Here is a 13045-nt window from a genome sequence, read left to right on the forward strand (position 1 = left end):
ATATATATATATATATATATATATTCTATACACTATGGAGGCTGAAGTGTTTTGAACTGTGTAAATTATATGTCTCTGAATTTCTGACATTTGTCTTAATTGAGTGTTACTTACTGTGATGCCCCCTCCCTGAGGAGGTTGTCATTGTTAAGAAGAAGTCGTACATCTAGCAAGACATAAAAAAAACAATTTGTGCATTATCTTATAGGACAAAACAAAAATATATATATTAGAGGTGAATTATAATATATTATACTTAAAACAGTATTATAACCATAAACATATTGTCACAATCAGCTATTTCTTACCATTGAAGACCTCATTGAACTCTCCCGGGGGTGCATGAGTGACAAAGTTGGCCGCTATGCGGACCTATGGAAGCAAAATTAAATGCTACCAATTAATTCAGCTATCATGATAATATGACTTGCCGTACAATTAGTACAAAGAGACACCAAAAACTACTATGTGACCTATAATTACCAGGGGTCTCACTCCTCAATAAGCAAAACAAATCTGCACTTAACTCCAAAAGTCTACAATCAAAAAAGTTGTAACAAATGTGCTACATTCTTTGTTAGTATTTTGGCATTCAGTTGTAGCCTACTCCTATTGACATAACTGATACTAAAATGCGTTTTCAGTTTTCCAATGATAGCGGTTTGATTTGATTCATTTGACAATCATTAAATACACACAATACAGAAGACAGTCACAGGATTAAATTACACAATAAGGCCCACATTCTTACTTCCATCAGCTCCTCTGCCCTTTTCCTATGATGAAGCCACCTTCAATCTGTTATGCTTAAACTAGGAATGACTATAGCATCTCAACTAAAAACAAAGGAGAATGTCAATAAACAACTAGAAAATTCCGCAGAAATTTTATCAGTGTGCCTGCTATTGGGGCCCATCCACACACACACACACATTGGAAACATCAGTTAGGAGTCAGTTGGTCAACATGGCCGCCAGGGAACAGGGTCATGATAGGGGTGTGTGTGTCTGAGCCGTTTTCAATGTGTTGTATTGGCAGTTGGTTCCCTAGCGTGAACACGTTAAGTCTGATAGACTCCATAGTTACATGTCTGCGACCTGAACAAGATTTCCTACATTTTGACCAACTATGATGTCTAAAGAGTTAAAACTGGAGGAGAGAGAGACATTTGTTTGTTTCAGAGCATCGTCCTGCAGCCCCTCCCTCTGTCCTCTCAGTATCAGAATCTGTTGCTATGGTGATTTCGTCAGAGAGGGAGCCAGATTTTTTTTACAATGTTGTCTGTCTGCAGTTGGTGAGCCTAGCGCGAAAAGTATTACTCCGATAGACTCCATAGTTACATGTCTGCGATCGGCACAAGATTCCCTACATTTTGACCAACTAGGATGTCTAAAGAATTAAAACTTGGGGAGACAGAGCAATTTGTTTGGGGAAAAAAAATCATTGAATTGGACTCATTGCATGGTTTTTTCATGGTCTCTGTCGACAGTTGGTAGATCACAGCCAACAATTTAAGTCCGATAGTCTCCATAGTTACATGTCTGCGACCGGAACAAGATTCCCTACATTCTGAACAATAATGAAGTCTGAAGAGTTAAAACTGGAGGAGAGAGAGCAATTTGTTCGGGAAACTTCCAGATATCCGTACCGTAGCCCCTCACTCTGTCTCCCACTCTAGCTCTGAACATTCCGCCACATACACACACATTGGCAAATCTGAGACGGTCTAAAAACGGGCCGAAACGTAAACTGGGATTTGGGAGAAACCGTGCTTGATATCTGAACGCCCATTCAGCCCAATAAACACCAAAGTCTTGTCTTCGGTTTAAATTTTTAATCACATTTCTACGTTAAAGTATGGCGACGCAGCATGGTCCCAAAGAGGGGGGGTTTTGAGCGATGTTGAGAGATTTCCCGAACATTTCCCATTCAAGTCAATGAGAGATTTTTGCCGTATTTTTGCCGATTTCGGTAAAACCACGCGGCAAATCTGGTTGAAACTACATAGCACACCATTCCCAATCAATACCCACAGGTCGGTGTAATGTGTTGCGCGTGTTGGCAACGCTTTGGGACTAGTAGCGGGACGAAATTTGGCGGAAGATGAAGAATAATAATAATAATAAGTATGGGCAATAATAATCATTGTGCCGATTGCTGCTTATGCAGCACATCGGCACACTGAATTACAAAAATAGCAGTAAATTTAGATATTTTAATTTGAGCTTTTGTAATTTGGAGGGGAATGCAGGAACATGAATACCAAATGGACACTGCATTAAAAACTTGTCTTGTTTCATGTCGCTATAAAATCATGCCATCATCTGTAACTCAATTTTCCGCCAATACCTTCAATCTTAAATATCTCTAGATGTTATCAAGTGTATGTCGCACTCTCTTTTCTAGCTCGTTTCAAAGTCTGTCATTCATAATAAGACCTTTGCCTCTAACTGGTTAATGTGTCCAGCTGCCACTCAATATCAGGCTCCAACTGTAGGCAACCATATCCTGAACAAGTATTTGAGCTGCAACTGAATCGGTTTGACCCAGAAATCCAAAGTAACGTTAGCCACTAATGTTAGCTGACATTACACCAGAAGCACGTATCATTGCAGACTGGGACATTGCAACGCGCGTTTGGAAATGGGCGTCGAAACTTCTATTTCCAATAATCTAGGTAACGTTACAACCGCTAAAAAGTTTTCAGTACAAGTGTCCAGCGGGTAAACCCCTCTACCAGCCTTCGATTTCGCCGCTAGCCATCTAACGTTATTCTCTTTAACTAGCATTGGCTAGTAAGCTAGCGGTAGCTTAGAAACTCTAGCTAGTTTATTATGTCGATACGTGACCAAAAACTGCAACTCTTTCCAAAACTTAACCGTTAATTCAGGTGAACATTTAACGTGGGTATCTCTTCTACTAAGAGAAAACAGCGTTTAGAAAGAATAAAATAGTCTTCAAACCTTCTCTTCATCTGACAGCGGCTCCTCAAAGTCAGCCATCTTGGCTCTTTGTGACCCCACCTACCCCAGCTGACTGACAGAAGCAGTGCGGTGGTTGTCGTTCACGTATAAGAAATTGAATGACTATTAGTAGCCATAAAGTATTTCAAAATATGTTTAGTAAAATGTTTGTATTACTATTATTGTGCCTCGACAGAGAATGTCACAAACTAAATGAACCTTTTAATACATCGACGAAAAAAACATTAACTTCTTCTTCCTTTTTGGGGTTCAACAGCAGGTTGCAACCTTAATGTTGCACTACTGCCATCTTCTGGAGTTAGCGAACCCTTACAGTGTCCAATATGTCAGATTTTCTTCCTCACTCCTGTTCTGGAGATGGTGAAGATGAAGATGATTTTGATCATTTAATATTAACTTATTAACAATGTCTTTTTTGAAAATCAAGACTTTTGCATGAGCACAATCTAAAAACTAGGGTTTACAACACAAGAGGGCGTTAAGAGCACAAACTTTTATTTTATTTGTCTTCTACATCAAAGTTGTAAACACGTTTTTGGACGAATGTACTAACCACTAATAATAATAATAACTAATAATATACAGTCTACTTACTAACTAACTAACTAACACATGGTGCCTTGATTGTTTGTATCACTATTGCGTTATAAAAAAATTAAATTCTTCTGCTTCCTGTTGGGTGTTCCAAAGGTGATGTGCCTACAAAATAAACGCATACGCACATGTTTTACTGCTATAAATAAACTGCTCTATTTAGTGGAAAACGTTCCAAGTCATCTGGTACATGTTGTAGATTGTTGTATGTTATTTATTATGTTATTGTTCATCGTTATTCATTCCTAAATTACGGGGTTTTGGTTCATTCGCGAACTGCTTATGGGGGATCTTGTTTTATTTTTTAATTTGCAACAGGAAGCTCCAACAGGACGTAACGTTACGTCTAGTTTGGTTTCGACCGTGGGACACTGCTTGACAATTGCAGACTAGCGACACACATCGGCCCTATCATGAAGTCACAGGTATGTTTAGACTTAACTACTTATTTTTTGCTTCTGAATGAATAATGTTCCTTCCAAAATAAACCTTATATATGTGCTAACGTTAATTACGATATCATTACTTTTGGTAATTAGTCAATAAACGTTAGCTAGTTTTCAAATCAAGCTAGCAAACTGACACTCTGCGTCAGCAACTACAGGAAGTTCCTGGTCGAATTAAATCCGCCAACCACTGCTAAAAACAAACAAGCTTGTTACTTGGTTGCTTTGCGCCAATCGCTAGATTGGTTTGCACAACGGTTTAGGCTAATGTTTAATAACTGGCACCTGTTTTTGGTAGTAAACTGTGTTAACTAGCTAACGTTGCACAAACTTGTGTATGACAGGCTAGCTTCCTCACTAGGACATGAATAGGGCATTGTTCGCTGTTGGACAGTTTGTGTCATTGAGACGTAGTGTGAGTACTTCTGCTACGTTTTGTCAGATGATGACCAACCCTGAGGAAATCGCCAGGCTCTACAGGGAACTCAGCCTCTTCCCTTCTCTGAGCAGAGCAGATGTGGGACCTGTCGTCACCTCTCAGTATGGGGGCAAATACAGCAACATTTACACAGGTAGACTCAGTCTGTGCTATACTAAGAATATCGGCTCTATGTATGTTCAATGATATTAATGGAATTTTGTGGATCTTCTGCAGAATGGAGCCAGCGGGATCTGGACAGGAATGAGAATGTCAAGTTTTGCCGGCAGTACATTGTATTTCACGATGACAAGTCTGTGGTCTACTCAGGAGCCTCAGGAAACTGCACTGAGATCAAAGGAGAGTATGTAAACATGTTGTAATTTTATATTGAGTGGGGTTGAAGACGTTATCATTGACCTAACCCTGAGCAAACGGAACATTGTCTCATCAATGTCTTTGTCCTATCAGGGTGCTGAGTAAGGATTCGCCCTCAGGTGAAATGAAGGCTGTTGTCAGAGAGTGCACGGTCAAAGGAGAGGACAAACAATTTCTGGAGGTGTGTGGCTGTCTGTCTGTCTGGCTCAGACTCAGCATTGAGTCTCTGACCCACCCTACCAAAACGTGACTTTTTAATTGACCACTCATTTGTATCTCTCTTCTGCTACATTTTCCACCTGTAGCCTTTGTTTAAAACCTGATGTGACTTTGGATTTTGACACCGCAATCTTTGACCTCTTTGTGACCCTTCAGATCTGGTGTAAAAATATAAAGGGGAAGAGCATCAATCTAACAGCCTTAAAGAAACATGGCAAAGTCTATGAAGATGGTGAGTCATCTGCACTTAAAATCTGATTATTTTTGTGTTTTTTTCCAGCTATTAATCAAATTGTATTTTGTATCCTTAGAGCAATTTGGCTGCTTGATCTGGTCCCACTCTGAGACTCATCTCTTGTATGTGGCAGAAAGAAAGAGACCTAAGGCAGAATCCTTCTTCCAGGTTTGTCAGCAAAACTGTATTTGAGGGTAAATCTGCACCAAATCACAAAAGGCAGAAAAGTGCTGCACTACTCTCTATAGCATTACATTTAAGCATGTGGATTCTGCTTGAGGTCATTCTGGGATTGTGTTCAATACCACCCAGAACATAGCAAACTGTAATTCAAGTCAATTTTATCTATATAGCCCAATATCACAAATTTGCCTTAAGGGGCTTTACAATCTCTACAGCATAGAACTCCCTTTATCATTAGACCCTCCATTTGCACAAGAACAAAAAAGAAGCTACATGGTGTAATAATTGCCTTGTTGTGTGGTGCTGGTACAAGTTGCCAGCAATTCTGTGGTTCTCTGTAAGGAATTGTTTAAAATTGATAAGAAAGCTTTAAATACACGCTGAATTCTGCAAAATTACCTTGGTGTCAAACCATGGTTTGAATACGTTACATTACATTTAATTTAGCTGACGCTTTAATCCAAAGCAACTTACAATTTGCTACATATCAGAGGTCACACACCTGTAGAGAAACTATGGGTTGAGTGTCTTGCTCAGGGACACATTGCTTGATGTATCACAGTGGGAATTGAACCCAGATCTCCCTCACCAAAGGCACGTGTCAGATCCACTGCGCAATCACCTCCCTAGAGTAGATACACATCAAAGAATGCGGCTCCTTGCCTGAGGAAGACCCAGCAAGGTCGAAACGTTGCAGCTCAATGAACGTATGGGAGAATTAGCAGAGTGCGGGCACTTCATTCTTTTAAGTTGTATCCGGCTCCTGTTTGCCCTGCACCTCACCAGTGGGGATGTGCACACTACCGCTACTGCTCTAGTTGACTAGGTACACACTCATCCAACCAGGTCAAATATATCTCAAAGGTTGTTGCACACTATTTATATTGGGCTTATCAATCAATCATAAAAACATTGCAAACTGGGGCATTCTGCAAATAGTTTCATTTTGAATGCACATCCGGTATTTTCCTTCGCCTTTCAAAAGCAAAACACCTTCACCACTGATTGGAGTGTGGCCATCAGAGTAGTGAAGCACGTTTTCCCACCCATGTGCTAGTTAGTGTTGATTGGAAAGGATTGGTGTAATAAATAGCTCAGACTAGTAGGTAATAACTTGTTCTATTTTTTGTTATCTGTTTGTAGACTGATTCACCAGAGTTGTCTTCCATCGGGGACGAAGAGGAGACCATGAGAGTGGAGAAAAAGGAGGCTGTGAAAGTGAATGCAGATAATACTTTTGAAACACATTCAACATTCTTAGGTTGGATTCCACTCTAGCTAAAGTTTTATTTTAATTTTTTTATCCCTGCAGGGGGAGCAGTTTGTCTTTCATGAGGACTGGGGAGAGGCTCTGGTTAGTAAGAGCTGCCCTGTGCTTTGTGTTTTGGACATCGAGGGTGACAACGTCTCAGTGTTGGAGGGTGTCCCCGAAAATATCTCACCTGGACAGGTTGATACAGCAGTTAGTGCAGTGATGCAAGTTTTTTTGGGCACTTCTATTGTGCACATACCCTCTTACTTCAGCTGTTGCTCTCTCTTTGTCTTTTTGGTATGTTTTCTCTGTCTCTGCAGGCATTTTGGGCTCCAGGTGACACAGGTGTGGTTTTTGTAGGCTGGTGGCATGAGCCTTTCAGACTTGGCCTCAAGTACTGCCCCAACAGGAGGTGATTACTGTTCAAACTGATCAAAGAGAAGAATTACAACTGGCCCCAGTAAGGTTTAAAGGCTAATTTTGCAAATGATTCATGTCTCCCTTTTCTCTCTCAGATCATCTTTGTTCTATGTGGATCTAACTGGTGGGAAATGTGGTAAGTGAAGTCTTGTCTTCTTCTGCTATTTATATTTATATATTATTTTAAACAGGTGTGGCTGCATATGTTCATGTGCCTTTTAATTGTTCTGTCCCTCAGAGCAGCTGACATCAGGCATCAGTGCAGTGTGCTCTCCAAGGCTGAGCCCAGACCAGTGTCGGATTGTCTACCTGGAATGTTCCGTCTATGGACCACATATGCAGTGCAGCAGGGTCTGTATGGTAAGACCAGATGGACTTTCTTTTCTGACACATTTCATTTCCTTTCAGAATCAGAGAAGAATTTATTGCCAATTAAGGGATTTGCCTTGGTGGTTGGTGCGTGAAAATAAGAAATAAACAGTTACAGTAACAGTTAAATAAACAGTACAGAAACTCACATATACAAAATAGCTGTTTAACACATTTGCAAAGGGAACTGTACTCACTGAAAAGAATAGGTAAGAATGGATGTTTCTTCAAATGCAGAATCTGTTGTTTTCTGTTGTGTAGACCTAAAGAATTGTAGCATACATACATTCATGAGTTAATTGATTTGTTTTCATATGCTTTCTTCTTTACTTGCATATTCTATTTCTAGTATGACTGGTATACTAAGAAGACCTCAGTGGTGGTGGATGTGGTGAAGAGACCTAGAGAGGGTAAGGAATACTTGGTGTTCACATGATTGCAGTTTTTTAAAATTAAAGATTAAACATAGTTGTGTCTGTGTGTGTTGGTGGGGCTTTACAGATGGCTTTACTGGTATCTACAGCTCTCAGTTGTCCCCTCAGTGCTGGTCAGCTGATAGTCAGCGGATTATTGTTTCTTGCCCTCAGCGCAGCCGCAAGGTATAGTCAACTCCTATGAAATGTCTTGTTATTGTGGCAAAAAAGAGACAATAAAGGCTTGATATGTTTTCTTATGAATCTATATTTTCCCACATATAAGCATATTTAGACTGATTATATTGTAGTTATTGTTTACCTGTATAAAGGTTGCTGTTGTCTCTCTTTTAGGATCTGTTGATGGTGGATACGAGCACAGGGAGCATCACCTCTCTGACTTCAAGTGAGTGACTAGACACTTATCAGCTCACGCTCAGGGCTAGACTGTCTCGTTTCCTGATGTTTGGTGTTGACAGTCTCCAACAGGTCATTTGCATACCCTACCAGTGTTCTGGGAGCGCTTGAACAAGTTTATTTCAACCTGCGTCTAATGATGTTTTTTGTTTGTCTGTAGAGTCTGATGTTGGTAGCTGGTGTCTGCTGAACATAGAGAGAGACTTGATGGTTGTCAGCTGCTCCTCTCCAAACTGCCCTCCAAGTCTGGTATGATCAGTGGTCTTTAAGTGTTCACATTGTGATACAGAGTAAATACTAAATATGATGGTTCATGGATGGAATTTATGTCTATGTCACTTAATTTCTTTGTCCAGAGGCTGGGATTCCTTCCAGCCAGGGATTCTCAGGAGGAAGTGGTCTGGGTTACTTTGGAAGACTCTCAGACGTTGCCAGACATTGATTGGCAGATCTTGACTTTCACCCCTCCACCAGAGCAAGACAACAGTCAATACCGTAAGAATGAACATATTTTGTTGGAGTAGTATCTAGAACTAGGCGATAATTCAATATGATTATTCATTGTCTGTCAGTGGAATTGTGTCATGATGAAATCATATATCGAGATATCATGATACATGAAAATATAATTACGTTGTCTAAATTGATAATAACAAGCACATAGGCCTACTAATGGTTGCAGTTTTGTTTTTACATCACATTATTTGTGTGCATGCATGTAAACATAGTGTATAGCTGGAAAACATTTTTTGTCTCTATAATTTTACTTGAAACTATTATGTTTATTTTAAGTTCTGAGGTAGTAATTATTATGATACAGTGACAGATAGTTCTTTTTACAGGAGATGGAGTAAAGGACTTTGCAAGAGCAAGCTCCTGAAGTGACTGGTTTATTTTAAGTCAAAAAAGAATACTTGTGTCCCCAAGTTTATGGAGGCTGGAAAATATTTTGCTGTCTGTAGGAGACATAAAGAACAGCCTAAGTAATCTCAATGGGACTAACTCATTTTTCTATATTCCAGCCGGCCTCGATTTTGAAGCTTTGCTGGTCAAACCAAAGGAGATAAAGGATGGAGTGAAGCTGCCTCTTATTGTCACTCCCCATGGTTGGTTACTCTCTTTATGGTTCTGTAGAGTGCAAACAAAACAGAACAGTTAGGTAGTGTTGCATAATTGTGAATTGTTCTACAATATTGACTTAATGCAGTAAAAAATTTATTTAAATAAATGTTTTATATTGATGTACAATATGCTTACATTCAGAAGTAATAAAAAAGTGCTATAGATCCTGCCTAAAGCTACTGCTACGGATAAGATTGGCAATGCCAACGGTGGTTCCTGTTATGAGGTACTTTGCTGATTTCCATCCAGCGCTGTGTCATTTTTGTGTGGGCAGTGTGAACGGTGTGTGCCAGCTCGGAGCAGCCTTTGTTCGCTGAAATCCACCGGATGATGTGAAACGCGTCATGGAGGACTGCTGAGAATGCTGTGTTTTGCATCATCCAGTGGATTTCAGTAGACAAACGTTGCTCCGAAATCTCTGCACTGACGTCATGGAAGGAATTCACCCACCAATTCTAAACACACTGCCCACACTACTGTGACACAGAGCTGGTCAGAATCAATCAAATCAGCAAAATATATCTTTAATCTTACTCTTAAAATTAAGATTGGTGTTTGAATAACAGTCCTGAGATGTTCCACATGTTTTGATTCTACATGCAGTATTATTTGTGGCATTAACGCCTCACAGGACTGAGCACATACAGACACCGGTAGTTTTAACTGTCAGTCTGTATTTTACAAAACGTGTTCCTTTCATTAGGGGGTCCTCACTCAGTGATTGTAGCTGACTGGCTTTTGTCCTCGTCTGTGCTGTGCAGGATGGGCTTTGCTATATTACTAGGTATGTTCATTAATTACTTGAAGTTTTGTTTATGTGTGACACCTGCTCAGAGGTTGATCATCCACTGATGTTTATGTAATCTATTTGTAAAATGGGAGAAAAGTTCACATGCATTTTCAGAAGACAGAAGAGACACATATACTTTGGTATTGGTTACTTTGCTAAGCTTTTTTAGACCAGAAAAAGTAGTTGTACATTTCCTTAGCCACTTCAAGACCTACATATTTTTTGCTATCTTGTGAACGATATAAGAGTTCACATGTACTTGACAGGCATAGCCCATCTTAACTTTGTGTTGCCTGCTACATTTACCAGAGATAAATTACTTACAGTGCAAAACTATTCTAGCCAATGGACTATTGAGAAGTGTGTCTGCTTGAAAACTTAAGCTTAGTTGTCATAAATTGTGAGGCCAGATTTGCTGTTCCATGGCCTGTATTATGTGCAGTTCCATCTATGTCATTAACTGGAACATGAATTCATAGAAAGAAATTACCTACAGTTTACGTTTTTTGTTTTCATGTTTTTTTCTTTAGTTTGATTAATTGGGGTAGTTTTTTTTTTTTTTATTCCTGTCATTGTTCATTATGACATAATGACCTGTGGACTGTCCGATTGGATTCTGTCATTGGTTTTGGAAGGAGTGTCTCCATTGATGTGTTGAGGTGTGTCCTGTGTTGTGTTTACAATGTTGTTAGCATCTGGTGGTGCTTTCTTTTCTTTGTATGTGTTTTTTTTTAGATATGCTGCTGCACACTAAATTTCCTTTTTTAAGGATAAATTGCTACACATTCTTACTTCCATCTCATAAAATTAATATATAATATATACGTTTGTTAAATAAAATGGAACTTAAACTTGAAGTTGTAGTTGCTCAGTATATCCAGAGTCTCTTGGAACATGCTCAAGGTGTAGTCAATAAGACCACAAAGAGCTTGACTGGCACACTTTTATCCTTATTTTTAGTGAACTATCGTGGCTCTATTGGGTACGGCCAGGACAATATCCTCTCTTTGCCTGGCAATGTTGGCACCCAGGACGTCAAAGATGTTCAAGTAAGAATAAAACAAATAGCATTTGCACTGTTTATACTATTGATTTTAATTGGTTTCAATATTAGGTTGCGGTTACTTGCCATAGTTACTGTTTAAATTATGGCTCAAAACGGCTGTAGTTATATTTATCTTCAGATATCCATGTCTTCCTTACTTCTCCACCACAAATGTTCTTTTACATTTTCCCCATGTTTTTCTCACTACTAGTTTGCTGTTGAAAGTGTTCTGAAAGGTGACAGGTTCGACATGCACAAAGTGGCGGTTTCTGGGGGCTCTCATGGTGGTTTCCTGGCCTGTCACCTGATTGGCCAGTACCCAGGGTTCTACAAGGCCTGTGTGGCTCGCAATCCAGTCACCAATTTGGCCTCTATGATTGGCAGCACAGACATCCCAGACTGGTATATCTTGGCATCCACATACCTGCACTTTTGCCTACATGTGTTTACTCAGTTTGTGACTGTGTCAGTTGTGCACAACTTTGTTGTTTTGTATCATGTGTACCCCCGACATTCCACTCTGACAGCTGTGAGCGGGGTAAAGGGCATGTGTCTGACTCACTGACTGGGAAGGATGTGTTCAATAATGCACACCAACACTGCAGAAAAAATATGTTTTTCTAATTGTTGATGTTTGACTATGACATTTTGCAGGTGTATGGTTGAGGCTGGCTATGACTACAGTACAGACTGTCTACCTGACCCTGCTGTTTGGGAACAGATGCTGGAAAAGTCCCCCATTAAACATGTCTCGCAAGTATGAGTATTTCTGTGTATGTCTCTTGAATATGTGCATGTGACTTCAATGGTGTTGTTACACAATGTAGTAACCTAAGATGATCTCTCATCCAGGTACAGACTCCAGTATTGCTTACCATAGGGGAAGACGACAAGCGTGTACCTAACAAGCAAGGAATGGAATATTACAGAGCTCTGAAAGCAAAACAGATTCCAGTCCGGTAAGCAGCTTGTCTGAGCAACATGTTTTGTTGGTAATGTCCGATATGCACTGTATAACCGGGCTTTATTGTTCGTGTGTGTGTTGTTTAGGTTGCTGTGGTACCCAGGGAACAATCACTCTCTCTCCAAGGTGGATGCTGAGTCCGATGGCTTTATGAACATCGCTCTGTGGATAATTCAACACTTGTGTCAGTGATGCTATATCAAATAGATACATGGTGGTGTGCCAATGCTCTTGTTGCTGCCAGGAAAAGAGAGCAGGATACTATTGTGTGTAAAGGATGATCTGCTCCCGTTTCCAGGACGGTGTGAGGTTCAATCCAAAGCCACAGCATTAAAAGTGCTCTCCAGCCAGAACACACTTTGTATAACTGTCTATCTGTGGCTATGGTGATTTGCACAATTACTTCTAATAAGTGTATGGGGGAAATATTTTAACACAGTTTTGATTATTCAGAAACACATTTTTTTGATAGTTTTTCTTTTGCGGTCTCTACGTAGACGCAGAAAAAAGGGCTTTTCGGTGTTGTGTTTGAGGTTATATTAACAAAGGAAAATAATTTTATGATCAATCTTTGCTCACTTTTACTTTTGATTTCATGACATAGTGCACTTAATAAAGTGATTCTAAAAATACAGCCAGTGTGGGATGATTCTTTTGGATACATGACAGGTTCCAGGGCTCAAAGTTCTCAGGCTGGCATGGGGTGCAGTTTTACATTTACAGTATATAATACTCAATACATTGTACACATTTCCTACAACGGAACATTTCAGGCTCACAAATGGTTTCTTGCTGT

At 39.8% G+C, this 13045-nt stretch overlaps 2 protein-coding genes across 3 annotated transcripts in view; one reads left to right on the plus strand and one right to left on the minus strand.

The window, feature by feature from the left end:
- capza1b (capping actin protein of muscle Z-line subunit alpha 1b) overlaps positions 1-3232 on the minus strand; it is a 7060-nt gene extending 3828 nt beyond the window's left edge. The window contains exons 1-3 of the mRNA XM_032520512.1: positions 2964-3232; positions 309-372; positions 115-166 (exon numbers count right to left, since the gene is read on the minus strand). Of these exons, the coding sequence (XP_032376403.1) occupies positions 115-166; positions 309-372; positions 2964-3002 (155 nt within the window). The 5' untranslated portion in view covers positions 3003-3232. The remainder of the gene's footprint in view (positions 1-114; positions 167-308; positions 373-2963) is intronic.
- On the plus strand, positions 2661-12881 carry apeh (acylaminoacyl-peptide hydrolase). 2 transcript variants are annotated; one of them, XM_032520509.1, is made up of 24 exons: positions 2661-2677; positions 3897-4003; positions 4467-4596; positions 4680-4806; positions 4914-5001; positions 5196-5271; positions 5351-5442; positions 6601-6675; positions 6770-6907; positions 7030-7121; positions 7225-7265; positions 7368-7489; positions 7848-7908; positions 8000-8097; positions 8266-8317; positions 8489-8577; positions 8685-8823; positions 9351-9434; positions 10154-10234; positions 11201-11289; positions 11497-11687; positions 11940-12042; positions 12138-12244; positions 12336-12881. In XM_032520509.1, exons 2-24 carry the CDS (start codon positions 3992-3994, stop codon positions 12439-12441), a joined length of 2193 nt encoding a protein of 730 aa, XP_032376400.1. In that variant the 5' UTR covers positions 2661-2677; positions 3897-3991; the 3' UTR covers positions 12442-12881. The 2 variants fall into 2 exon arrangements, with proteins under 2 accessions (XP_032376400.1, XP_032376401.1); XM_032520510.1 differs by lacking the exon at positions 2661-2677 and having other exon boundaries at positions 3882-4003.
- Positions 12882-13045: the final 164 nt, after the last annotated feature.

The sequence above is a fragment of the Etheostoma spectabile genome, chromosome 7 (assembly GCF_008692095.1).
Source record: "Etheostoma spectabile isolate EspeVRDwgs_2016 chromosome 7, UIUC_Espe_1.0, whole genome shotgun sequence".
In the NCBI taxonomy this organism is placed as follows: domain Eukaryota; kingdom Metazoa; phylum Chordata; class Actinopteri; order Perciformes; family Percidae; genus Etheostoma; species Etheostoma spectabile.

Bases quoted from the DNA above. Each gene is read 5' to 3' on its own strand.
- apeh (XM_032520509.1), top strand. The intron at 8,098-8,265 runs GTATAGTCAACT...TCTCTCTTTTAG, and splicing joins GCCCTCAGCGCAGCCGCAAG to GATCTGTTGATGGTGGATAC. The intron at 9,435-10,153 runs GTTGGTTACTCT...TCCTTTCATTAG, and splicing joins TCTTATTGTCACTCCCCATG to GGGGTCCTCACTCAGTGATT.